The sequence below is a fragment of the Hemiscyllium ocellatum genome, chromosome 23 (assembly GCF_020745735.1).
Source record: "Hemiscyllium ocellatum isolate sHemOce1 chromosome 23, sHemOce1.pat.X.cur, whole genome shotgun sequence".
NCBI classification, from domain to species: domain Eukaryota; kingdom Metazoa; phylum Chordata; class Chondrichthyes; order Orectolobiformes; family Hemiscylliidae; genus Hemiscyllium; species Hemiscyllium ocellatum.
Window position 1 is genome coordinate 54,851,317 of NC_083423.1, and position 26,744 is coordinate 54,878,060.

The window sequence follows — 26,744 nt, forward strand, 5'->3', positions numbered from 1 at the left end:
TCTCTGTAAGCTGTTTTGCAGAGGCCAACAGGGTTAGTATTTCAAGCCGATGAACTTTCACCAGAACTGGTAAAGTTAGACATTAGCAGCTTTTAAACCAATCCTGAGGCAGGGAAAGAGGAGGGAGGGTGAGGGGGTTGGGAGGTGGGTGTGATGTGCCTCTGACAGAGTAGAGGCCAGGAGCTGTTAAATGGCAAAAGTGATATGGGTGGATGGGAGGCAGGATTTGCCCTTTGGGGATTGGACCCTGATATTAGAGATACAGGATCCCATTGAATGGGAACCTTACGGTAATTTTCCTCAAATTGGCCAGTTAATGTCCAGAGCATGGACTCTTGCTGTTCAATTTGAAGAGGGAGTGAAGGTTCCTGAGGGTGGAAGACCAACTGGGACAAGTTGGGCTGAAGGGCCTCTTTCTTTGCTGTAAACCTCTATGACTCCAAGAATGGCAACAAGGAGCAGCAGTTCAGCCAAGAGAAAGATTGAGAGAGGACACCTCCATTTTGAGGTTCTCTCTCTCTCTTTTTCTCTCGGCTACCATTGTGGCAGGGCCAGGAGCAGAAAGGTCTATAGTCACAGCTATGGTCAGGCAGATGGGGTGGGAGGGTGCTCACAGCCTGCTTGAAGTGTTGCATAACCTCCTCCCTGCTCCCAGTTTGATGTCAAAAGGCACCTTCCAGGAAGATGGTCTTGTCCCCAGTGGCTCAGGGGGACTGGAATGTTCATTCGGGCATGTGGGTGTTGCCCGTCCTTAACTGGCCCTTGAGAAGGTGATAGTAAGTGAGGACTGCAGATGCTGGAGATCAGAGCTGAAAATGTGTTGCTGGAAAAGCACAGCAGGTCAGGCAACATCCAAGGAGCAGGAGAGTCGACATTTCGGGCATGAGCCCTTCGTCATTCCTGAAGAAGGGCTCGTGCCCGAAACATCGACTTTCCTGCTCCTTGGATGCTGCCTGACCTGCTGCGCTTTTCCAGCAACACATTTTCAGCTTGAGAAGGTGGTGGTGAACTGCCTTCTTGAACTGCAGCAGTCCTTGTGCTGTAGGTTGACCCAAGATACTCTTAGGAAGGGAATTCCCAGATTTTGACTCAGCAACAGTGAATGAATGGCAGTATATTTCCAAGTCAGGATAGGTGAGTGGCTTGGAGGGGAACTTGCAAACGGTGGTATTCCAGCTGGCCTCTGATAGTAGGCCTTCTTTGTTGTAAGTTGTATCCTCATGACTGCACATTATATTAAGATGCACCTGCTAGACTCAGTGCCATTGGTCAGAATCTACAGGGTCTCATTGAGGAAGCCTAGTGAGAAGATGCTCTTGTTTTCAAAAATATGTAGTTCATTGTGTGAAAGCAAAAAGTTGCAGCAGTAAATCAACAAGGCTGATGGAATGTTGGCCCTTATTTCTTTGTGGTGTAAGAGTAGGGAGAGTTGAGAATGTCAAAGGGCATAGTGTCAGAATAAACGGGTGCCAATTTATGACTGAGATTGGGAGGATATCTTCTCTCAGAGGATGTGACCCTTTGAAACTCCTTGCCACAGAAAGCCATGGCGGTTGAGGGGGTGGGATGGGGGCAGAGTCCTTGTGTATACTTAAGGCTGAGATAGATGGATTTTCAGGAAATCAAGGCCCCCACTGTTCCTATTTCTTATGATAGCAACTAGGGGAAAGGGTGTGCAGGTGAGGTGCATTAGTTGGGAGGAATTGTCGAGTAATATGGTAGGGGAATGGGTCTGGGTGGGTTACTCTTCGGAGGGTCAGTATGGACTTGTTGGGTCAAATGGCCTGATTCCACAGTGTAAGGACTCTATGATTCTATACTTTCACAACTGTTTTATGCAGATATAATAAGGTCACATTTACTTCAGGGCTCTTCAGACTAACCTGTCAGTGAAAATGAGTGTGAGTATGTGAAGAGGGAGTTTTGTATTTGTTGTGAGTGTATGTTATGTATTGATTGTGAGTGTGTGTTGTATTTGTGTTGTGAATGTTCTGCATGTGGATGAGTGTCTGTGTGTGTGTTGTGGACCAGACCAAATACCCCTCAAATATATCAAGGAGGTAACCTGGAACTTAACTTTTATTTGAAGACAAGTGTGAGGTGCCATGTTCCAGATGTAATTTGATTGGTTACATTTTAAGCAAAGCATGCTTTTTTCTTACACTACAGTTAGATTAGATTACCTACAGTGTGGAAACAGGCCCTTCGGCCCAACAAGTCCACACCAACCCGCCGAAGCGCAACCCACCCATACCCCTACACTTACCCCTTCACCTAACACTACGGGCAATTTAGCATGGCCAATTCACCCAACCTGCACATCTTTGTGACTGTGGGAGGAAACCGGAGCACCCGGAGGAAACCCACGCAGACACGGGGAGAACGTGCAAACTCCACACTGTCAGTCGCCTGAGGTGGGAATTGAACCCTGGTCGCTGGCGCTGTGAGGCAGCAGTACTAACCACTATGCCACCGTGCCGCCCACAAAATACAAACAAAGGAAAGAAGAATTGGTGCAACTTTACCTGCATTGGAAACCTTAACAGAATATTAGATCATTTAACTGCTAAACAATAACGGTTCTAATATAGTAATATCCCATAAACACACCCTTGTCAAAGGCAAAGTCACTAAAACAGATTGTCTCACACACAATTCTGGCATAGAGTCACAGAGTCATAGAGATGTACAGCATGGAAACAGGCCCTTCGGTCCAATAGAGAGAGAGATGAACCCAAACTTTTAGCTGTAGCAGCGAGGGAGAGATAGCTTCCAAAGTCAACTTCCAAACCCCAACAACTGCTGAAAACTAAACTAAATCCCTGGTTCTGTGGGAGCCTGACTCCACCCTTTCAGGCTGTTTCTATTGTTCCAATTTTTAAAAAGTCCCAAGGCTTCACAAGCTGTCCACTTTATTGGCTTGAAAGAGACCACTGATCACCTCTGTCTTAACCTGTCTGAATAAGAAAAATCACGATGAAGTACACCTTGTAAAGCCAGGCTATTGTCAGAGTTTGTGTGCTGGTTGTGTATTGCATGTGCGAGAGAGTGTGTGATTTCACTTGCAAGATCAAAGATGGGTTAATTGCCTAACAAAAGGTTGCGTGTTCATTGAACATTACTGTTGCTACGATCAGACCCTGTTGGTACAGCAGAGCTGAAATAATTGACTGTGGAAAAACACACTCTGTTTTGCTTGTTCTTCTCGGTGTTGCAGGTGCACCTCTCAACGGCGGCGCAGCTCATTGGTTGTCTGTTTACCGGGACTTGAGATATTTCCTGGTGATTTATTAATTTCTCACGGTGTGGAACATCTTTACCGTACAGCATCTACTCCCTCACTCAGTACAGGTAAGGTCATAGAGCCATGCGGAGGGAATCTTCAATCTTCGAGATTGCTTTGGTGACAGTTTATATTTCAGAATTCTGATTGGCTAAACGTTCTGTTGCCTGAGTGTTGGGTAATCTGAAGGACTGTAACCTGCTGGGAAAATCCTAAATCCATCCAAATCTCTTTCAGAATCCAAGAAGTCAAAATGGCCTTTCGCAAAACGGGGAACGGTAATGCAGTCTAATATTTTATTCATGTATTTGAAACTTTCAGCACTCCCTCAGATATTGTAGTTAGAGGTCAGGAAAGATTAAATAAATAATACTGTGCAATTTATTTCTGACACTTCCCAAGATAGCAATGAGTTGTACCTCAGTCGCCTGGTATTTGAGATTGGGGCGGTTATGTTTCAGTGATTCTCTCAAACCCAGATAAATTCAACAGGTACAAACCTGTTTAAGCTGACCTGAAGCATGATACTAATGTGCTGTACCTCTGGTGATGTTAGCTGTATATTCACAAACAGGAGCAACAGTGACTGAGATTTCTTTCCAACACTAAACACTGCTATGTATAATGTTCATGTTATATCGCAATAACTAGGAAGCTCTTGGAGAAACAACACAATGAGCAGATTTAAACACCTACTCTCCAGGAGGGGGTTTGAAGGTGGGGGGAAGGTTGGAGGACACATAAAATGCAGTGGGAGGCTTTCACACCATCTACTCACTGCCCTGACCTGTCTCCCAAAGGGGCCAGTGAAAGGATCACACTACCTGCCTTTCCCTCTGTTGAAGCCCATACATACCAAATCAATGCTCAATAATCTACTGCCCGTGAAATAACTATCAACTAAACTGTCTCATCCAGACACACCACCATTTCACCCCTGGCTGAGAGAGGATGATAAAGGATCCTAGACTCCTTCCTTTTGCACTCTATGTCTTTATATATAAAGTTCAATCTAACCACCACCTCTTGAATACAATGGTGTTACCATCACTGAGTCCTCCATTGTCAACATCCTAAGGGTTATCATTGACTAGAAACTCACTGGACTCAGCACACTATGGTTACAAGAGCAGGTCAGAGCCAAGGAATACTGCGGCAAGTAAATCACCCCGACTTCCCAAAGCCTGTCCACCATCATCAAGACAGGAGTGTGATGGATTACTCCCCACTTGCCTGGATGGGTGCAGCTCCAACAACATTCGAGAAGCTTGACACCATCCAGGACAAAGCAGCCTGTTTGATTGGCATGACATCCACAAATATCCACTCCCCCCACCACCAACGCTCAGTAGGCAGCAGTGTGTACCATATACAAGATACACTGCGGAAACTTACTGAATCCTCCCTCAGCAACGTTCAACCCATTACCACTTCCATCTAGAAGGACAAGGGCTGCAGATATATGGGAACACCCCCCCACCTGTAAGTTTCCCCTCCAAACCACTCACCATCCTGCCTTGGAAATATATCGCCATTCCTTCACTGTTGCTGGGTCAAAATCCTTGAATTCCCTCCCTAACAGCAATGTGGGTCAACTTACAGCAGGTGGGCTGCAGCAGTTCAAGAAGACAGCTCCTTCTCAAGGGACAACTAGAGGCAGGCAATAAAAGCCAGCCTAGCCAGTGACATCCACATCCCATGAGTGAATAAAAATGGACTCCAAATGCTGTGCTAACTGCTTTCTGAACCTACTCTGCCACTTCCATGCTCTGTACACGTATGACCCCTGGTCTCTGTATGCTCCTACACCCCTTTTAGAATTGTATCCTCTGGGGAAAGAAATCTGCACTCCTACATTTTTCTGGCCAATAAGTTAAATTTTATTTTTTCATTGAATTGGGTGACCCTGACAAGGTTAGTATTTATTGACCATTCCTAATCACCTTGGACTGAGCTTTCGTAAGGTCCATTTCATGGGCAATTAAGAGTCAGCTAGAGTGTTGTGGGCCTGGAGTCACATGTAGGTCAGGCCAGGTAAGGACATGAGTGAGCCAAATGAATTGCATGGTCATCTTTTACTGAAATTGGTTTCCGTTAAGATTTTCAGAGTTGTTCATTAAATTCCGATTCCACCAGCTGCCATTGTGGGATTTAAAACCAGTGTCTCCAGAAGGTTTAGTTGGCTCTCTGGATTATGAACCTAGCCACAAGAGAGGTCAGGGACCTCCAAGAGAGGTCAGGGATCTCCAAGAGAGGTCAGGGATCTCCAAGCTGAATTTCTGATGAATTTAAGGATTGAGGTAAATTGTGCTCCCAAAAATGGAACCTTTCCACGGACCCCTCCTTCCTGAGCTGTGTGGTGAAAGTGCCCATATTTTATCTCACTAACCTGACACGATTGTTCTACCTTTCTCGTTTCCAGAGCAAAGTGAAACAAAAGCAGATATCGCATTTGGAAAATCTTCTGGCCTCACTGGTGGTCAGGGACTGCACCGATCACTTTTTCCAACGGTACAAGGTACTTCCCTCTCATTGGTCATTGTCGCTGACCAATCGTCTTTGCATACCCATCTCTTCGAGTGAAGCCACTAGCCACTCTCTGACCGTGACCTCTGGCGGAGTTCTACCAATGTCAGTTGCTTCTAGAGCTAAAACCAATGCATTAGTTTGCTCTCATAAATCAATTGGAATTGCCTGTTAACCACTGCAGGACCAGGAGGAGGCCATTCAAGCCTTAGGTCTGTACTGTCATTCCATGGACTACAGCTCCCTTTGTCCACCATGTCAATTAATACATCCCTTGTGTTCTCTTCCCATGCATTAAAAACAGAAAGCTAGCTCACAGGTACAGCAGGTAATCAGGAAGGCTAATGGAATGTTGGCCCTTATTTAGGGGAGGGGGGGGCGGGTGTTGGAGGACAAGAGTAAGGAAGTCTTACTGTAACTGTACAAGGTGCTGATGAGACCACATATTCCCAAATATAAGGAAATAAATCATTTCATTGGAGACAGTTCAGAGAAGGTTCACTAGGATGATCCCTGGGATGGAGGGATTGTCTTATGAGCAAAGGCTCTACTCACTAAAGTTCAGAAGAATGAGAGGTGAACACATTGAAATAATCAGGATTTTTAAGGGACTTGTCAATGCTGAGAGGGTGTTTCCTCACATGGGAGAGGCTAGGACCAGAGGGCACAGTCACAGAGCAAAGGAACACCAATGTAAGACTGAGAGGAGGAAGAATTTCTTCTCTCAGAGGATTGTGAGTCTTTGGAACTTCTTGGCACAGAGAGCTGTGGGGGCAGAGTCCCTGTGTATATTTAAGGTTAAAATAGATGGATTGGGGAATCGAGGGTTACAGGGAAAGACAGGAAAGTGGATGTAAGGAATATCAGATCAGCCACTATCTTATTGAATGGTGGAGGAGGCTAGAGGGGCTGAAGGGCCTCCTGCTGTTCCAATTTCTTATGGTCTTATTAAGCTTCTCTGATCTGTGCACTTGGTTACCCAGGTGTGTCAGTACCTCAGAACTCAATCATTAATGCTTCAGTAATGCTGTTGAAGTCATGTTATACAGTGTGCACCATGATCAGGTGGTGATGGTTCATCTACTGCACACTGTGGGAATAATCAGAATTCAACCGAAACGTGGCTTGGAGCCTCTGCATCTTTGAGTCTTTTAATCATAAACGTTTGTAAACATTACAGACTGACACCATCCACCTTCCTTTCTCCAGTAACCGTAGCACTGTGTCATGGAGGGGGAGGTGGTGTATTGGAGATTCCGGGTAGTGGGGTGCCCAAGGATGTGAATATTACTGTCTGTATTACTCTTCAACAGGATAAAAGCTGGACGTATGTAACAAAGATCCAGAAGTTGAGCACTGAGACCAGGACTGAGCAGAAGGACAGGAAGCTACAGGAGGCCATGTGGGAGATCTTCACCAGTGAATGTACCTACTTTGGTGACAAGTTATTGGTGATGGAAGAGGTGGGAATGTCAATCTTACCCATTGCTTTAATCTGCACCATTCCCCTTGTTAATAGAAATAGCTCAATATACAGTGAACAGATTAATGTATATTGAACACGTTGAATACAGGAATATTCAGTACGGTTGGCAGTGTAGGCAGAGGATCGAGGGCATTAAACATGAACAGAGTCTTGAAACTGAAATGTGAAGTAATATGCTTTACCTAAATGCTCAACAGTTCAAAGAATTCCTCAGGGGATGTTGCTGCTTTTTCACTGGCCTCACTTTCCCACTGCTCCTCTCCACTTTATTGATGCCACTCTTCCAGTTTCATGGTTCAACTCCTCCTGTTTCCCATAACCCCTCCCCTAGTTTCCCATAACCCCTCCCCTAGTTTCCCATAACCTCTCCCCTACTTTCCCATTGCCCTACCCCTAGTTTCCCATAACCTTTCCCCTAGTTTCCCATTGCCCCTCCCCTAGTTTCCCATAACCCTTCCCCTAGTTTCCCATAACCCCTCCCCCAGTTTTCCATTGCCCTACCCATAGTTTCCCATTACACCCCAGTTTCCCATAACCCTTCTCCTAGTTTCCCATTATCCCTCCTCCAGATTCCAATTATCCCTCCCCAGTTTCCCATTACACTTCCCCCAGTTTCCCCTTATGCCTCCCCCACCCCATTCTCCATCCCCCCCCCCACATTCTCCATTTCCGCCCACATATGTGAACACAATGGTGCACATAAGTTGCCAGTCATCCTCAAGTACAGCTGCTTTGCTCTTCATGTTTGGATCTGGATAGTGAGAGGCTGGGGTGGACAAGCTGTCATTGGCATTAAACAAGGGGTAAGTAACAGCTTCATACTGGGGCTGGTCTACCCATATTTAATTACCACAAACCCTCAGGCACCAACAATTAAAGCCACATTCTCTTGAGTAATGGCCTGTTTCAGGTGATGGTCCTCCTTGCTGGGGTTGATAGGGTCATAGTCATAAAGCCATAGAACTGTACAGCATGAAACAACCCTTCAGTCCAACTCGTCGATGCTGACCCAATATCCGAATTAATCTAGTTACATTTGCCAGCATTTGGCCCATATCCTTCTAACCCCTTACTATTCATATAACCAATTTTTAAAATGTTGTAATTGTGCCCACCTCCACCACTTCCTCTGGCAGCTCATTCCTGCATACACCATCCTTTGCATTAAAAAGTTACCCCTTAGGTTTCTTTTAAGTCTTTCCCCTTTCACCTTAAACCTATGCCCTCTACTTCTCGACTCCCCCACCCCAGGGGAAAGACCTTGCCTATTTATCCTATCCAGTCCCTCACGATTTTATAAACTTCTATAAGGTCACCCATCAGCCTCTGACACTCCAGGGAAACAGACCCAGCCTGTTCAGCCTCTCCCTATAGCTCAAATCCTCCAACACTGGCAACATTCTTGTAAATCTTTTTTGAACCCTTTCAAATTTCACTACATCCTTCCTATTGCAGAGGGACCAGAATTGTCTGCAGTAATCCAAAAGTAGGCTAATCAATGTCCTGTAAAGCCGTAACGTGACCTCCCAACTCCTGTACTCAATGCTCTGACCAATAAAGGAAAGCATACCAAACGCCTTCTTCACTATCCTATCTACCTGCGACTCTACTTTCAAGGAATTATGGACCTGCACTCCAAGGTCTCTGTTCAGCAACACTCACCAGGATCTTATTATCAAGTGTATAACTCCTGCCCTGATTTGTCTTTCCAAAATGCAGCACCTTGCATTTATCCAAATTAAACTCCATCTGCCACTCCTCAGTCCATTGGGCAATCTGATCAAGATTCCATTGTATTCAGAGGTAACCTTCTTCGCTGTCCACTACACCTCCAATTTTGGTGCCATCTGAAAACTTACTAACTATACCTGCTATGTTCATATCCAAATCATTTATGTAGGTAACTAAAAGCAGTGAACCCAGCACCGATCCTCATGGTACCCTGTTGGGTACAGGCCTCCAGTCTGAAAAGCAACCCTCCACCACCATCTTCTCTCTCCTACCTTCAGCCAGTTCTGTATCCAAATGGCTAGTTCTCCCTGTATTCCATGTGATCTAAGCTTGCTAAGCAGGCTACCATGTGGAACTTCGTCGAATACCTTACTGAAGCCCATATTGCCCTTTGTTGTATTCAAACACTGACGGTAATTTAAGGGGCTGTGCTTTTGAACAATCTAATCAGCAATGCTATGCACTCCAAAATAACTCCAAGATGGGCGGCATGGTGGCAGTGGGCAGCATGGTGGTAGTGGGCAGCACGGTGGCACATAGTTAGCACTGCTGCCTCACAGCGCCAGAGACCCGGGTTCAATTCCTGACTCAGGCGACTGACTGTGTGGAGTTTGCACGTTCTCCCCGTGTCTGCGTGGGTTTCCTCCGGGTGCTCCGGTTTCCTCCCACAGTCCAAAGATGTGCGGGTCAGGTGAATTGGCCACGCTAAATTGCCCGTAGTGTTAGGTAAAGGGATAAATGTACGGGAATGGGTGGGTTACACTTCGGCGGGTCGGTGTGGACTTGTTGGGCCGAAGGGCCTGTTTCCACACTGTAAGTAATCTAATCTAATCTAATACGCTTTCATGTTTCAACAGAGGAGAAATCACATCTAACACATTAGTATTGCTGGAGAAAGGCACATTGTATTGAAGCCTCTCAACTTCCCTTATCAGGACAATTCACAAGAATACCAATAAAAGAGAAACCAACATTTCTACTGTTTGAGAGGAGAGTGCTCATTGTTTGGCAAATGGAGTACAATTAGTAGAAGTGTTGCCATGGAGATTATAACAGTTAGTGATGATTGACAGTTGACTGCCAGCCAAATTGACTCTGATTGATCAGGGCATTGTCCTAAGACGTGAATCATTGGATAGATGTTACAAGTGAATTGAAACTGATGTAGTCCATGCACAGGATTATTTCTATTCGCACAGCACAGGGTCATGTGTATTAATAAAAATACCTTCCATTATAATGAGCCAGACTGTCAGTTTGGAAGTACGAGTTAGGGGATATTCCTTTGCACACTCAGGATTATCCAGCAAATGTTATCCAATTTCAGAATCACATCCAATGCTGGACATAATTTTGCAAGTTTTGCAATTGCAGAAAGGCTGGGAATGGTCAGCATCTTGCATGTTTTGCGCGGTTGAAGAGACATGCTGTTTGATATGATCTGCCAGACCTTGGGATATAAGCTCCATATACCTGGCATCACATCAACACTGAAATTTATATCTAACATTACACAGCATGTAATGTGGTATTTCAGTTACAGTGTTGGTTTGATGGCTTGACCTATCAGAGTTAACCCCCCTGATTTGAAATTGAAATAAAATGTGGCTGTTAACTGTCAATCACTATTAACTGTTGCATTCTCCATGACAATGCCTCTACCAATCAGTATCAATCAGCACTCTTCTCTCGTATGGTAGAAATGTTGCTATTCCTCTTGAACTGGTATTCTTGTATATGTTCCTGATCAGGTCATAGCACATAGAACATAGAACACTACATTACAGTGCAGTACAGGCCCTTCGGCCCTCGATGTTGCACCGACCTGTCATACCAATCTGAAGCCCATCTAACCTACACTATTCCATGTACGTCCATATGCTTGTCCAATGACGACTTAAATGTACTTAACGTTGGCGAATCTACTACCGTTGCAGGCAAATATGTCTTTTTTGCAGCAATATTCCTGTTCTGTACTTAAAATGATTTATTAAGTAGTTTTGTTGTGGGATGGGCAGGGTGCTCTGGAATAATCAATCATACAATCAAACAGTAGACTGACAAGTAGGAACGGAGAACCATTCTATGGGGGAATGTGTGGTCATTGACAATCAGGTTTCTGAAGATTTCTCATGTTTTGTTTTTATCACAAAGGTTTTCCTGAACACACTGAAGCAGGTCCAGAGTGAAGAATGGCTTCTGGATATTGACCCTTGGGGACTGTTTGCAAACCTTAGTGAATTGTCCAAGGTAACTGGCAGATAGGGAATGTGAGACAGTATTAAACCAGGAATACACAGGTGACATAGCTGTACAGAGGCCAGTATTCCATCACCAAGTCACCCTTTATTTATTTGTACACAGTACTTTGGCTCCAGCCAGCCAGCTCAGAGTCAGTTCCCTGAACTGGGGAGATTATAAAACCCCGTGTTTAATTTTTTTTCCCCTGTTTTTAAATTAGTCAGCCAGGACTTTCCTGATTGGCCCAAGTTAACAGCCCCATTCGGAGATCTCGTAATCAACAAGGTCTATTTGGTTCCAAACACTACAGTATGCTCAGCTGCTGAGATTTCAGTTATAATGTTGGTAGGCAGAAGATATGGGACTATCACCTCAATCAGAACCTCAAGTTGGTGATAGTGGATTGATCACCTGATCCTGTATTTCCTTTCCTCAGCATTCTACACTTACTGATTAGTGGGTGGTATTTCTTCATGTCAGAGACTGCCATGAAGCTGCAACATCTTAATGTATGGTGGCTTTTAGCAAAGACCCATTGTAGTCCCAGGCACACTGGGGATTTGCTCTATATCGGCTGAATCTTTTGGAGTAAAGGGGTGAGTGTGACACTAACTACCTTCATATCAACTGGTGCACACTTCAACTCTTAGTTAGGTTTAAACTGAAACTGTCCAATATCTTTGGAACGCTGTTCACACGTGGGTGCTGTAATGAAACAGAGTCACGCACAGTGTGGTACTGTGCTTATTGCTATCAACAATGCATTTCAGGTGACATGGTGGCTCCATGGTTAACACTGCTGCCTCACAGCACCAGGGACCAGGGTTCGGTTCCCACCTCGGGCAACTGTCTGTGTGGAGTTTGCCCATTCTCCCCGTGTCTGCGTGGTTTTCCTCCCACAATCCAAAGATATGCAGGTTAGGTGAATTGGCCATACTAAATTGCCCATGGTGTTCAGGGATGTATAGGTTAGGTGTATGAATCAGGAATAAACGTAGGGGAATGCATTTGGGTGGGATACTCTTCGGAGGGTGGGTGTGGACTTGTTGGGCTGAAGGGCCTGTTTCCACACAGTAGGGATTCTAATTTGTTCCCTGTCCTGGGTATTCCTTTGCCCAGTTATTGGGGGCTGTGCCTCCTGCTCCCTTTCCAAACCAATCTCTCCCCGCCCCTTGATGATGATGCATAAAACCCATTATGTTTGACCAGGTTTCTCATGCTCTCTCTGAATCCTGCTTTTAGATTAGATTAGATTACTTACAGTGTGGAGACAGGCCCTTCGGCCCAACAAGTCCACACCACCCCGCCGAAGCGCAACCCACCCAGACCCCTACATTTACCCCTTCACCTAACACTACGGGCAATTTTGTATAGCCAATTCACCTAACCTGCATATTTTTGGACTGTGGGAGGAAACCAGAGTACTGGGAGGAAACCCGAGCACTGGGAGGAAACCCACGAAAACATGGGGAGAATGTGCAAACTCCACACAGACAGTTGCCTGAGGCATGAATTGAACTCAGGTCTCTGGCACTGTGAGGCAGCAATGCTAACCACTGTGCCACCGTGCCTTGACATCCCTTTTGGCTGCATCAGTGGAGGGGGGAGGTTTCAGGAGGTGAAGGTGTTGTGGATCTGGCCTGTCCTCATGGCCATTGAGGGGGTGCACGTTCTGATGGATCTGACAGTGTGATGGGTGGCTTCGGGGGGCGTAGTGAGTCCATGCCCCAGGGTGAGCATCTTCAGCAGTGTGCTGGGTCTGTCCTGGCCTTCCTGTCAGGGTCAGCTTTTCTGCAGCAGTGAACAATGTGGGTCCTGGCTTTTCTTCAACCTGCAGGCGTGAATTCAGCAAAGATGGACTTTGTCTTAATTTTTTTCTTTGTTTTTATAAGTAATTTGTTATTAAATGGCATTGGAGTATGGGGACTTAAATCCTATTCACTGTAATTGTTTGTAAAAATACAAGTGACAATAAGGTACTGTTGTATTCTATTCCATTTTATTATGTTACTTTCTTCAGTCCTCCTCTGAATCACATTAAGGCACCTCCAATAGAGCCATAGAGTCATACAGCACGGAAACAGACCCTTCGGTCCAACCAGTCCATACTGAACACAATCCCAAACTAAACTAGTCCCACCTGCCTGCTCCTGGCCCATCTCCCTCAAACCTTTCCATATTTATCCAAATGTCTTTTAAACATTGTAATTGTACCAAATCCACCACTTCCTCAGGAAGTTTATCCCACACGTGAACCACCCTCTATCTAAAAAATTTGCCTGTTGTCTTTTTTAAATCTCTCTCCTCTCACTTTTAATAATGTGCCCCTTAGTCTTGAAATCCCCCATCCTAGGGAAAAGATACCAATCACTGACCCGATCGATACCCCTCATGATTTTATAAACTTCTCTGAGGTTCTCCTCATCCTCCTACCTGGGGTATTGTGGGCAGTTTTATTCTCTCCACCTTTGAAATGATATACCTTCCATAGACAGAGTACGGTGGAGGTTCACTCGGCTGATACCAGAGATGGCAGGATTGTCCTATGAGAAGAGTTTAGTTCAACTGGGTCTGTGTTCACCAGAGTTTAGAAGGATGAGGGGAGATCTGATTGAAATGTATAAAGTTCTAATGGGGCTGGACAGACTAGACACAGGGAGGAAGTTTCCCCTGGGTGGGGAGTCAAGAACCAGGGAGATTGTCTCATGATACACATTCAGGGCTGAGGTGAGAGTCTAGTGAAACTTGTGAAATTCTCTGCCAGAGAAGGCTGTGGAGACCAAGTCACTGAATATGTTCAAGAAGGAGAAAGATACATATTTAGATATTATAGGTCTTGAGGGGTCTGGGAACACGACGGGAATATGGCATTGAGATAGAGGATCCCTTTGAACCGAGGAGCAGCCAACTCGCCGACTCCTGGATTTATTGCTGAAGCTTAGTTGCCCTGAAAGGGTGATGGGTAATGGTTTGTTAGGAGACCTAACCTAATGGCAGGTTGTAAGAGTGAAGGCAGGGATGGGAGTTGGGGTAGAGGGAGGGGGTCTCCTGGTCAGCCACCAATGGCAAGCCATTGCAGTGCTGTGTCCCTAAACATGGACCAATCCAGTGGATGTCCAACCCTCCAACAAGGATGGGAGAAATGACAGAGAGTGATTGGTTACAACAGAGTGACTTCCTGGGTGATGTAAGATCGACTGTGTTGGTGTGAGAATGGACAGCATCCTGCCCAGACCCTAGGCCTTCCCGAAAGCTGTTAGTGAATAATCTTTCTCCACATTTATTGATGCAAGATGAGTTGATAAGTTACACACTGTCCATTCGGAACCTTATTGCATTGATACTGAATTATAAGGGGGTTTTCAATGGCTCCTTAATTGTGTGCCTGATCCAAAACTAGTTTGTGCAATTTAAATTTTGAAGAGGACATACAAGACACATGACTGTCCAATGAGCCTTCCATTTGTAATGTAAACGTGTGTATTTTGTGGTCATGACAGGTGAGCTTCGATTTTTTGACCAGTCTCCTGGATGCAGTAGAGAACTGTTGGACATTACCATCACTCCTTGGTGTTTTGTCAAAGGTAATTGCCACTAAATATTTTGCAGATAGATTTTAAATAGGATTGAGTGAATCCACTGATGTTAGACAGGGAGAGAGTGAGGACTGCAGATGCTGGAGATCAGAGTCGAGAGCGTGGTGCTGGAAAAGCACAGCAGGTCAGGCAGCATCCGACGAGCAGGAGAGTCACCATTTCGGGCATAAGACAGAATGGGTCTTGATCAAATGCTGGGTTACAGCTTGACTCCTGCACTTCCTTGGCAAAAGTGGGTACTGCAGATGCTGGAAACCAGAGTCTAAATTAGAGTGGTGCTGGAAACGCACAGCAGGTCAGGCAGCATCCGAGGAGGAGGAAAATCGATGTTTCAGGCAAAAGCCCTTCATCAGGAACGGAGGGCTCGATTTTCTTGCTCCTCGGATGCTGCCTGACCTGCTGTGCTTTTCCGGCACCACTCTAATGTAGACTCCTGCTCTTCCTTGGTCTATGTAACACTGGAGTTTAGATATCCATCTCATTGTAATCGCCAGGTTGGAGTTTCCCTAATGCTACTCGGTTGAGATGAGCCCATCAAGACTGGTTTAGAATCAGAACCGGGATGTCTTTTCTCTCGTGTTTGATGTGGATGATCCTATCAGACAAAGGATTCAAAATTGGTAGAACTTCATTTGGGTCTTTCCCAGTGATGGCAATGGAAATCCAGTTCACGCTCTCCCTCAAAATGATTCCCATTGGAATACCCAATGGAACCGTCGGTGGGCCTGAAATAGTGACTTCTTTGGTACCCTGTGTGCAGAAACTATACAAAAGATTTGCATTTGCATATCACCTTTCATGAAGCCAATGCCCCATAACTCTAGCAAATGGCATTGTTGTAGGCTGGGATATTGTGGTAGTCCATTTTCACACAGCAATGTTCCAAACCAATCAATATGATATTGACCAGATCACCTGGTCTGCTCTCATTGGTTGAGGGATAAATATTGGTGGAGATGGGGGGGGGGGTGGGGGTTGAGGGGGGGAGGGTGGGGGCAGGGAAGGGGGAGTTCTCCAGCTGTTCTCTAAACAGTGCAGTGACTGGGCTCTATACAACTGTACCTGCACTCTGTTGTCACAATCGTTGAATTAACAGTGCAGGAAGCAATGATTCAGCCCATCTAGTCTCTGCTGGTTAGTTGCCAGAGCAAAAACACTGAAAGACAGATCACTGGCTAAACACTTGATCTCAGTTTGAGAATTCCACAATGATTAAGATGGGAGTAGACCCAAGGATCATTTTGTTGTGTTAGTCAACGTTGTTTTCAAACTTTTGTCATGACCTGACTGCTCCCTACATCACCAAGCTCCTCCAGCCCCACTGCCTGACTGACCGGGAAACATTGGTGCTGAAGCAGTTTGCAATTGGCTCAGAAGAGCTAGAGTAGTAGTGGACCATTCGGCCCCTTGAGCCTATTCTATACAACATGATGCATTTCCCGTCATTAATATCTGGGCAGCATGGTGGCTCAGTGGTGAGGGCTGTTGCCTCACATTGCCAGGGGAGTGGGCCTGATTCCAGCCTTGGGTGACTTTGTGTGGAGTTTGCAGATTCTTCCTGTGGCTTCCTCCCACTGTCCAAAGATGTGCAGGTTAGGCCTGGGAAATGTGAGGTTACAGGGATTGGGTGGGATGCTCTTCGGACGGTCAGTATGGACTTGACAGGCCAAATGGCCTGCTTCCACACTGTAGGGATTCTACAACAATTCTGTACGTGGTGCTGAAAACCAGTGGTGTGTTTTATTCCAATTTGATCAATTCTTCCATATTTTTACAAAGTGCAATGAAGAGGATGCTTTTCTGAAGTACAAATGTTTGCCATCAGTTTCAGGAGAGTGTGTGCTGCAGTCATCAGAAATATTGCCTAAATTACTCTTCGGCCAATCTCTACCTCAATAACCTGAAGATGAGGGAGGACTTTGGAATCTTTCTTAAGGTATGACACCTATCCTGGTTCTCTGAACTCATCCTTCCAAATGAGGTCACGGTGATAGGGATGCAGCTTTTGTGAGATCTAATTCCATTGTGTCGAGTTGTACAATGGAAAGGTATCTTGCCTTTATCACCCAAGTGTTTTTACAACATGGAAAAAGACCCTTTGGCCCATCAAGTCTGTGCTGTTCATCCAACACTATCTATTCTAATCCCAATTTATTTGCCTGCTATGAGATTTTGAGTGTTTATCTAAATACTTCTTAAATGTTGTGCCGATGACTGCCTTTACCACCCTTTCAGGCCGTGAGTTCCAGTTGCCCACCACCTTCTGGGTGAATGAAAACCTTCTCCCTGTGTCTGCGTGGGTTTCCTCCGGGTGCTCCGGTTTCCTCCCACAGTCCAAAGATGTGCGGGTCAGGTGAATTGGCCATGCTAAATTGCCTGTAGTGTTAGGTAAGGGGTAAATGTAGGGGTATGGGTGGGTTGCGCTTCGGCAGGTCGGTGTGGACTTGTTGGGCTGAAGGGCCTGTTTCCACACTGTAAGTAATGTAATCTAATCTAAACTTCCTTGAATTTCCTGTGAGCCTCCCAAGTCTTACACTGAACCTATGCTGTTGGCCCAGTCCCATTCGCTACGGTTGATTCCACATGTTTCTGGAAGTATCTTTGGGTTGTAAGAAGGATACAATAATTGCAGCCTTTTCACAGCGACTCACAAATGTCAGGAAAATGGCAGAAGAACCAGAGAGGACCTGAAGGCAAATGATCTGGGTCAGGAACGTACTGGCTGAGAGTGTGGTGGAGGGAGACTCAATGAAACTGAGAAACCTAGCAGGACAATGGGGACTCAAGCTACTCAAAAATGTTGATGATACATCCCTTATCCCACCACCTATTATCCCACCTATTGCTATTGGAAACATGACATCATTGTGGTTGTGTAACTGAACTACACGTCACAATAATTCGGAGGATTGCAAATCCCAGCATCAAAATGTGAGAATTTGAATTTGGTTTCAGAAGTTTGGGAAACTGACCACGAAAGTCATAAAACACCAACTGGCTCAGTCATGCCACTTGAAGGACCTACCATCCCCACCCAGCAGCTTGTTACAGGTCAAGCTAGTTAGTCCCTTTACTACCCTCAGAACTGGCACTCAGCTGTCTGATATCACTGAGTTTGACTCGGTGACAGCGAAGGAACAATGATATATTTCCAAGTCTGGATGGTCAATGCCATGGAGGGGAACTTGCAGGGGGTGGTGTTCCCATATACTTGCTGCTCTTGTCCTTCTAGATGGAAATGGTTGTGGGTTTGGAAGGTGCTGTCTGAGGATCTTTGGTGAATTCCTGCAGTGCATCCTGTAGATAGTACTCACTGCTGCTACTGAGAGTCAATGGTAAAGGGAGTGGATGCTTGTGGATGTGCCAATCAAGTGGGCAGCTTTATCCTGGATGGTGTCAAGCTTCTTGAGTGTTGTTGGAGCTGCACCCATCCAGGCAAGTGGGGAATATTCTATCACACTCCTGACCTGTGCCTTGTGGATGGAGGACAGGCTTTGGGGAGTCAGGAGGTGAGTTACTTGCTGCAGTATTCGCAGCCCCTGACCTGCGAAGGTACCAGAGAGGCCAGAGAGGTAACAAGAACATTCCCATGTAGCGCACCGTTTGCTATTGTTTTTTACATAACGTTTCTCAGCATGCTGCATTGGGAAACCTCGCTGTGTTTTATTTACATGGGGACAGTGGTGTGAACAGAACGAGCAGTGCAAACGGCTGCACTTGTCCGATCTACTGGTATCCCCCCTGCAGAGGTTGACCAGGTACCCGTTGCTCCTGAGGAACCTCTGGAAGAGAAGCACGGAGACAGTGGAAAAACAGCGAATCCAGGTTATCATCAAACAGGTGGACAATTCGATCTGTGAGTATGTGTTCTCCAACCAGGCCGCACGCTTTAAAATGACATTTCTTACAAAGAGAGGCCACACTCACTCACTCACTCGCTCCTGCCAGCTTTGCTACAAAGGGTGATCCATAAACATTATTTTGATTCTCAGTTTTACCAACACCTTTTAAGAGAGAAGAGACAAGAGTTCATCTATAGATGAGATAACGATTGTTCACTGTCTAGACTCTGAAGACAGAAGGATAAGGCACATGAAGTAGAGGGTGAATTCACAACTAATCTTCTTTTATTCACACACCCCTGACTAGGCCCAATATTTATTGCCCAGCCCCAATTGCCTAGAGGGGAGTTAATTGTAAACCACCTTGCTGTGGGTCTGGAGTCACATGCAGACCAGACCAGGTAAGGATGACAGATTTCCTTCTCTTAAGGATATTAATGAGATAGATGGGTTTTTCTGATGATCAGCAATGTATTAACGGTCATCATTAGACTCTGAATTCCAGATTTTTATTCAATTCAAATTCCACCATCAGCCATGTGTCCCGGAATATGACCTGAGTCTCTGGATTGACAGTCCAGCAATAAAACTACGAGGCTATTGCCTCCCTGCAAATCGGTTCAGTGAGTGAACAGACTGCGGAATAGTACAGTGAAAATAGTTTGTACTTCACTTCAATTCAAATTAGATTCCTGTTTACAAAATACCATTTCCTCCTAGACACCAATGATTAGAAGCCTCACGTTTCAGGGTCATGCCACGGGAGATAGAGAGGGGGCAGTTAAAATGGTAGAGCTCTGCTTCTGGGCAACCTCCCATTCTGGTAGCACCAGTTTTCAAGGGGCTGAGCGAGGTTCAAGGACCACATTATGAATGAAAAGTCAGGATACAGCAGTGTGTACAGGACCTCCAGATGATTAAACACTCTCCCAGTGATGAGCTCATGATGACGACATGGGGTTGCCAACTCTGTCTGGAGATTGCACCATATGACCTCCAACAATCCTCCCATTGGTCACCTGACACATCCCTGCTCTGGTGCTGCCTGACCATCTTTTAGCCATTGGAAAACAATCTCTCCGTATTCTGCCTGACCACTCTTGAGTGTTGCTCAAAACAGCCGTCTCCCTTTCCTGCTCCAACACCTCGTGACCAGTGAAGAAAAGTGGTGAAGGAAAATGAGATGTTGTCTGATTTTTTTTTCCCTCCTGGACTAATTGTGTCCTGGAGACTGATCTTCACCTGCTCCAGCCATCGGGAAACACTGGAGAGTTGGTAACTCCTCATTCCTCCTCTCATCCCCACTCTCCCCAGCCGACAGCTGCCACTTTCAGTTGTCAGTGATGCCCAGAACTGGCATGTGATGGTGCCAGGATCTTCTCTGGGTAGATCACTGACACACCTTATTATCCCGGTCGACAATCTCACTCCTATTTGCTGATGACAGATAACCACATGAGTCGGGCATGTAGCTGACTAACAATAAGAGGTTGATTGAATGATGGTAATGGTAAGAGGTTACACGGCTGGTTAATGACATTAGCACTAAGTAAGAGCTGTTGTTACCTCCTAAGTACTAGGTCTCTGCGACATGTCTGTAACACTAACAACTAATCAGACACACAACTTAGAACAGCTCCCTAGAACTGATTAACTCCTTCCAGGGGCAGCTATTTAAATACCAGAGGGCAGAGCGATTCCAAAATTATCCGAATTAACTCTTTCTAGGCCAAATGCCACACTTCCCACCAGAAACAGCTGATTGGTGTTATAACCAGGCACCGTCCCTGCCTCGGGTTGGATGCTTTCTCCAGAGGGGGTAACATGCAGACCATGCCAGCGCCATTCAGCTCAATTAGATAATCAAGAAAAAAACTCACCAATGGTTTCCAGGACACAAAGAAAACAATTTGAACATGGAGGTCCATTGCTTGATGGATTCTTCTTGTGTCCTGTTTGTCAGGTGACCTTGAAGGCAAAGTGAAGTGGCTGGACAGGATTCAGAAATTTCAGCAGATTCAGGAGATGATCGTTTGGCCTCCGATCTGGGAAAGAAATAAGAAGATATTTCTACCTGAGGTGGGCTGGTACTGTTTACTGTTTGATGATGCCTGTGTTCAGTACGCAGTAGCTATCGCCTCAGTCCTTGTGAACTCCGAGTTTTGTTTCCACATTAGTCCGAGTTCCATATTTATAGTTTCTGTAAACCCAGGGTTGTCTAAAGCTGTACTTTGAATTGACACCCATTGCCCCTGTGTCTGCAATGTTGAAACCTCTCCAAGGCCCAACCCCACACTATCTGCCTCGTCTGTCTGAGATGCCTCACACTGACTGTGCCTTCAATGATGTGGAGGAGCCAGTGTTGGACTGGGGTGGACAAAGTTAAAAATCACACAACACCAGGTTATAGTCCAACAGGCTTATTTGGAAGCACTAGCCTTCAGAGCGCTGCTCCTTTGTCAGTGAGCTAGTGGGGCAGGATCATAGGACACAGAATTTATAGTAAGATTTTTACTGCCCCACCTGATGAAGGAGCACTGCTCCAAAAGCTTGTTCTTCCAAATACACCTGCTGGACTATAACCTGGCGTTGTGTGACTTTTAACTTTGTGCTTTCAGTGATCTAGAGCCCAGTTTCATTCCCTTACTCTCTCTCGGCCTTTCCAACACGTTGTTTCATGTTCAGGGAAAGCAAGATTACAATGGTCTGCTTCCTGGCCAAGGGCAGATCAACTTTCTCATTGGTGAGAAACTCCCAGCTGGACAGGGAGTAAGGAGTTCCCTCCATAGGGGTCATCAAGGAGCAACAACAACATGCTAGTACCTCAAATCTAGGAAATTCCCCAGGATGCTCCACATTCCCATAATCCATTGAGAATTGACAGTCAGCCAAAGGAGGAGGCAGGTGACCAATAAACTTGACTAAAATGAGAGGTTTTAAGGAACATCTTAACAGGAGCAAGATAGGGCTGAGAAAGAATTCCAGAGATTAGGACCATGGGAGTTGTTGGAGGGGGAGGAGAAGGGGTTTTGGTGCATGCATGAGGCCCGAGTTGGAGGAATGCAGTGTTCATTTGGAGGCAGAGAGGCTCACTTGTCGGAGCAGCTGGTCGGTACCAGGCTCTGGATTGACACTGCTTCACCCCGATCATCCTGATTGATTTTATATCCTTTGTGCCAAACAGCTTGTAACTCATTCAGCATACTCAGGTCGGTAACATTGTCTTAGAGATGGAGCAGGGTGTCACTGCCATGAGCAATCATTATATTTATCACAGTTTACTCTAACACAATTACCATCCCCATTGTCTAAAGCTCACTTGTCAAGACAGTGGAATTTTATTTTGTCTGTCGGAATGTTTATTGAGTTGAGTCTGCTGGCAGGGGGAGGTGCAGAGTTTGATTTGTGAGTTCTGCTTGGTCGCCGGCTTCAGCTTAAAGTAAAACATCAGGAAAAAATTCCCTTTGGTCAGAGTAATTGGAATGCAGAGGACTGGGCTCATGGTAAAACTCATGGTAGTGTAGATGAGCAGAGACATCTCGGTGTCCATGTACACAGATCCCTGAAAGTTGCCACCCAGGTTGATAAAGTTGTTAAGAAGGCTAGCTTTTATTGGGAGAGGGATTGAGCTTTGGAGCCACGAGGTCATGCTACAGCTAAACAATATTCTGGTGCGGCTGCACTTGGAGTATTGTGTACAGTTCTGGTCACTGCATTATAAGAAGGATGTGGAAGCTTTGGAAAGGATGCAGAGGAGATTGACTAGGATGTTGTCTGGTATGGAGGGAAGGTCTTATGAGGAAAGGCTGAGGGAACTGAGGTTGTTTTCGTTGGAGAGAAGAAGATTGAAAGATGACTTAATTGAGACATAAAAGATAATCAGAGGGTTAGATAGGGTGGACAATGAGAGCCTTTTTCCTTGGATGATGATGGCTAGCACAAGGGGGCATAGCTTTAAATTGAGGAGTGATAGATATAGGATAGATGTCAGAGATAGTTTCTTTACTTATGTAGTAGTCGGGGTGTGGAAATCACTGCCTGCAACAGTAGTAGACTCGCCAACTTTAAATGGTCATTGGATAGATATATGGACAAAAATGGATTTGTGTAGGTTAGATGGGCTTCAGATTGGTTTCACAGGTCAGCGCAACATTGAGGGGCAAAAGGCCTGTACTGCGCTGTAATGTTCTATGTTCTATGCTCTAGATTTGGGACCTTTACTTAACCCTCCATTCTGTTGGGCACCGAAGAATTTTGTTCCATGATCAAACATCTCACACGTGGTATGAAGGGGCCAGAAAACAAACTGAGTTGATGTAGCTCTGGGAATGATGATGTAACTGAAGTGGGTGTTGAAGTGTGATACTGGAACTCACGGCAGTACCTGTTAACATTGAACGAGGCAGCATAGTCTTGAAAGGGATCTTCCCACACCTCTGCCCAGCTGTACCCAACATGGACTTGGCACTGATTTGGAAAAAGGGGTTTGTAATCCTAAATACATTAATGATTCCCGATTCTCATCTCCATAATATCGTGAGGGTTTCAGCTGTTTGTTGAGTGAGCTGGTGTTAAATGCTTCCCCACGCCTCATCCGACCACAAAAGGGCTTGTTAAAGATATGGCTTACCAATTCAGTGCTCAGCCATCATTATACATAACAGGTGGTCAACAGGAAATCAACCTGCATTTCAAACACACATCATACATTCATGAGCTCGCACAAACACACAGGTGGGAGGATGGATTAAAATACTTGATAAGGTCAGTAAAGGGCAATGGGATATGGATCTTATTGTTTGGGTGGTTTAAGGCAGGACAAGCCTGAGTCAAGGCATAACGATCATAGAATTCCTACAGTATGGAAACAGGCCATTAGGCCCAACAAGTCCACACTGACCCTCTGAAGAGTGACCCGCCCAGACCCATTCCCCTACTCTACGTTTACCTCTGACTAATGCACCTAATCTATATATCCCTGAACACCATGGGTAAGTTAGCATGGCCAATTCCCCTGACCTGCACATCTCTGGACTGTGGGAGGAACCCGGCGCAGACACGGGGAGAATGTGCAAACTCCACACAGACAGTCACCCAAGGCTGGAATCGAACCTGGGTCCCTGGCACTGTGAGGCAGCAGTGCTAACCACTGAGCCACCGTGCTGCCTGTAAACTCAGTTTTGGGAGGTTGTGGTATAAGTGTTATAACAACATGTAGGATGGTTTGACTCAGACAATGATGATGGGAAGCTATAGTAATGAAGAACTATGAGATTGTTACCATGGAAATGCAGTGGGTGAGAAGAGATTTGATGGAATTGTTTTTATCTACATAATGTTTTGATCGAATTAAGAGAATGTGGAGAGATAATTGATATTAGTGATCGTTGAGAAGATTTATAGCTCAGATTGATGATAAGTATGTAAGTTAGCTCGCTGAGCTGGAAGATTTGTTTTCTGACGTTTCGTCACCATACTAGGTAACATCTTCAGTGAGAGTCTCTGGTGAAGCACTGGTGGTATGTCCCGCCTCTCTACTTATAGGTCTTGGTTTCTTAAAGTGGGTGATGTCATTTCCGGTTCCATTTTTCAAGGGAAAGGTAGAACGGGTCTAAATCGATTGAGTTATCGATGGAGTTCTGGTGAGAATGCCATGCCTTTAAGAATTTTCACGCATGTCCTTGTTTCACCTGTCCTAGGATGTGTGTGTTGTCCTCCTTTGTCTGTATGTATGGAAACTAGTGAGAGTGGGTCGTGTCTTTTGGTGGTCAGTTGGTGTTCATGTTTCCTGGTGGCAGATTTCCTGCTAGTTTGTCCGATGTAGTGTTTTTTACAGTTCTTGCATGGTAACTTGGTAAATTAGTTTTGCTGGTGGTATCTAATGGATCCTTTAGGTTCATTAGTCACTGTGTAAGTGTGTTGGTGGGTTTGTGGGCTACTATGATGCCAAGGGGTCTGAGTAGTCTGGAAGTCATTTCTGATATGTCTTTGATGTACGGTAATGTGGCTATAGTTTTTGGTTGTGTTGTGTCTGCTTGTTTGGGCTGGTTTCTGAGGAATAGGTGGATTGTGTTTATTGGGTACCTGTTTTTCTTGAAAATGTTGTATGGATATTTTTTTCTCTGCTTCTTGTAGTTCTTGGGTGCTGCAGTGTGATGTACCTCGGTGGAATAATGTCTTGATGCTGCTCCTTTTGTGGGTGTTGGATGATTGCTTCTGCAATTAAGCATTTGGTAGGCGCTACAGAAAAACAATACACACGGAACAAATCCTTTGGCCCATATCCGTTAATACTTTTTTGTGTAAATAGTCTTTCTTAGATTTAAAACTAACAGCTGAGATTTATAGTTTATGGATATTATGGCTGGAATTAGATTAGATTACTTACAGTGTGGAAACAGGCTCTTCGGCCCTACAAGTCCACACCGACCCAACGAAGCGCAACCCACCCATACCCCTACATTTGCCTAACACTACAGGCAATTTAGCATGGCCAATTCAGCTAACCTGCACATCTTTGTACTGTGGGAGGAAACCAGAGCACCCGGAGGAAACCCACTGGGAGAACGTGCAAACTCTACACCGTCAGTCGCCTGAGACGGGATTTGAACCCAGGTCTCTGGCGCTGCGAGGCAGCAGTGCTAATCACTGCCACCGTGCCGCCCACGGGTGTGATAGCACTGGAGTGCCGTTCCCCTAACAACCAAGGTCCAAAGAGATTGTGTTCAATGACTTCTTCCCTACCCTGTTAGTCACACACAGACCGTACCTGGACAGTTTGTGATTAGGGTAGAAGCTGAGATCATGCTCAGTATTCTGAGGTGATGGGATACCGGATTCTTTTTGACAGCCTGACCCTGTTTAATAACTTTCCCGAATAGAAAAAAGTACAGTGATACTTGGAATTGATTGCACTGGTCTTACTGGGCTTCCAGCTTTGATGTATATTTAGATTTTAGATTACTTACAGTGTGGAAACAGGCCCTTCGGCCTAACGAGTCCACACTGACCTGACGAAGCGCAACCCACCCAGACCCACTCCCCTACACCTAACACTATATGTAATGAATGGTTCCAGTATATCCACATTTTACTGGTATTTCCTTGTGGGTTGGAATTCTAAGGCTCAGTTATGCAAATGTTCAGCTTTCTTAGAAGCGGTTGTTCCGAGTCCCTGAAATACAGTTGTTCATCCCTTTAAAACTCAATCCGTGGCTTCATCCCAATAAATAAATCAATAGTCATTTTGGGTACAGAGCATGGTTTTCAGCTGTGTTTGACCTGACTCTCAGTGCTTTGGGAGTTCCATTGTCCTGCCAAAATGCTTGGAATGTGTTTGGAAACATCGGAGACCTGGGTGCCCCTTCACAAAGATGGAAACCTCTCTGAGTTGCAGGGCGTGTTTTCCAGCCCAGCTATCCCTGTTCCACAAGCAGGATAACAGCATTGCTGCAGTGAAAGGCCCCAGCAGTCACTGTAGGGTCACACCAAAGTCAGACACCAACCACTGCTTGGTTTAATGAATGGCTGAAATGAGGATGCCCCCTGTTCAGCAAATATTTATTGATGGGCGAGTCTGGGCAAAGGTCGCTGAGTTGGAGGCCAGGTTCTGCACTGTAATACGGAGAGAGAATTGCAGGGAACGTGTTTTCCCTGAGGGCAGCTGCTGCTGGAGCCTGGATTCTGTCTGTACAGCTTTGTCACGGCCTCCTAGGTTCATTGTGCAAGAGTCTACCTCAGTCCACAAGACTGCAATCATCTTAAAACAAAACCAGAATCTTGCAATTTTAAGATCAGGATCTTGTGATATTCCAACGTGAGTTACAGCTCATGGTTTCCTTTACAAGTTGCAACTGCACAGTTAGAAACCCAGCAACCAACTTGCACAAAGTAACCTCCTGTAAATAGCAATATGGTGGTGTTATTCTTAACCACTTAGCTAACCTGCCTCTTCTCGGCTTATTCCAACAGTGTACTTTTTTTTATCCCTGCATGGGATGAGGGTGTCACTGGCTAGGCCCCGTATTTATTGTCCATCC

At 45.4% G+C, this 26,744-nt stretch overlaps 1 protein-coding gene across 6 annotated transcripts in view; it reads left to right on the forward strand.

Annotated features, from left to right (window-relative positions):
• plekhg7 (pleckstrin homology domain containing, family G (with RhoGef domain) member 7) overlaps positions 1–26,744 on the forward strand; it is a 98,354-nt gene that overhangs the window by 45,542 nt on the left and 26,068 nt on the right. For all 6 annotated transcript variants that reach the window (XM_060843267.1, XM_060843266.1, XM_060843265.1 and 3 more), the window contains 9 exons: positions 3,218–3,351; positions 3,521–3,561; positions 5,706–5,801; positions 7,123–7,272; positions 11,181–11,276; positions 14,768–14,851; positions 16,689–16,799; positions 18,545–18,719; positions 20,669–20,784. In XM_060843267.1, coding sequence (XP_060699250.1) covers positions 3,218–3,351; positions 3,521–3,561; positions 5,706–5,801; positions 7,123–7,272; positions 11,181–11,276; positions 14,768–14,851; positions 16,689–16,799; positions 18,545–18,719; positions 20,669–20,784 — 1,003 coding nt within the window. The remainder of the gene's footprint in view (positions 1–3,217; positions 3,352–3,520; positions 3,562–5,705; positions 5,802–7,122; positions 7,273–11,180; positions 11,277–14,767; positions 14,852–16,688; positions 16,800–18,544; positions 18,720–20,668; positions 20,785–26,744) is intronic.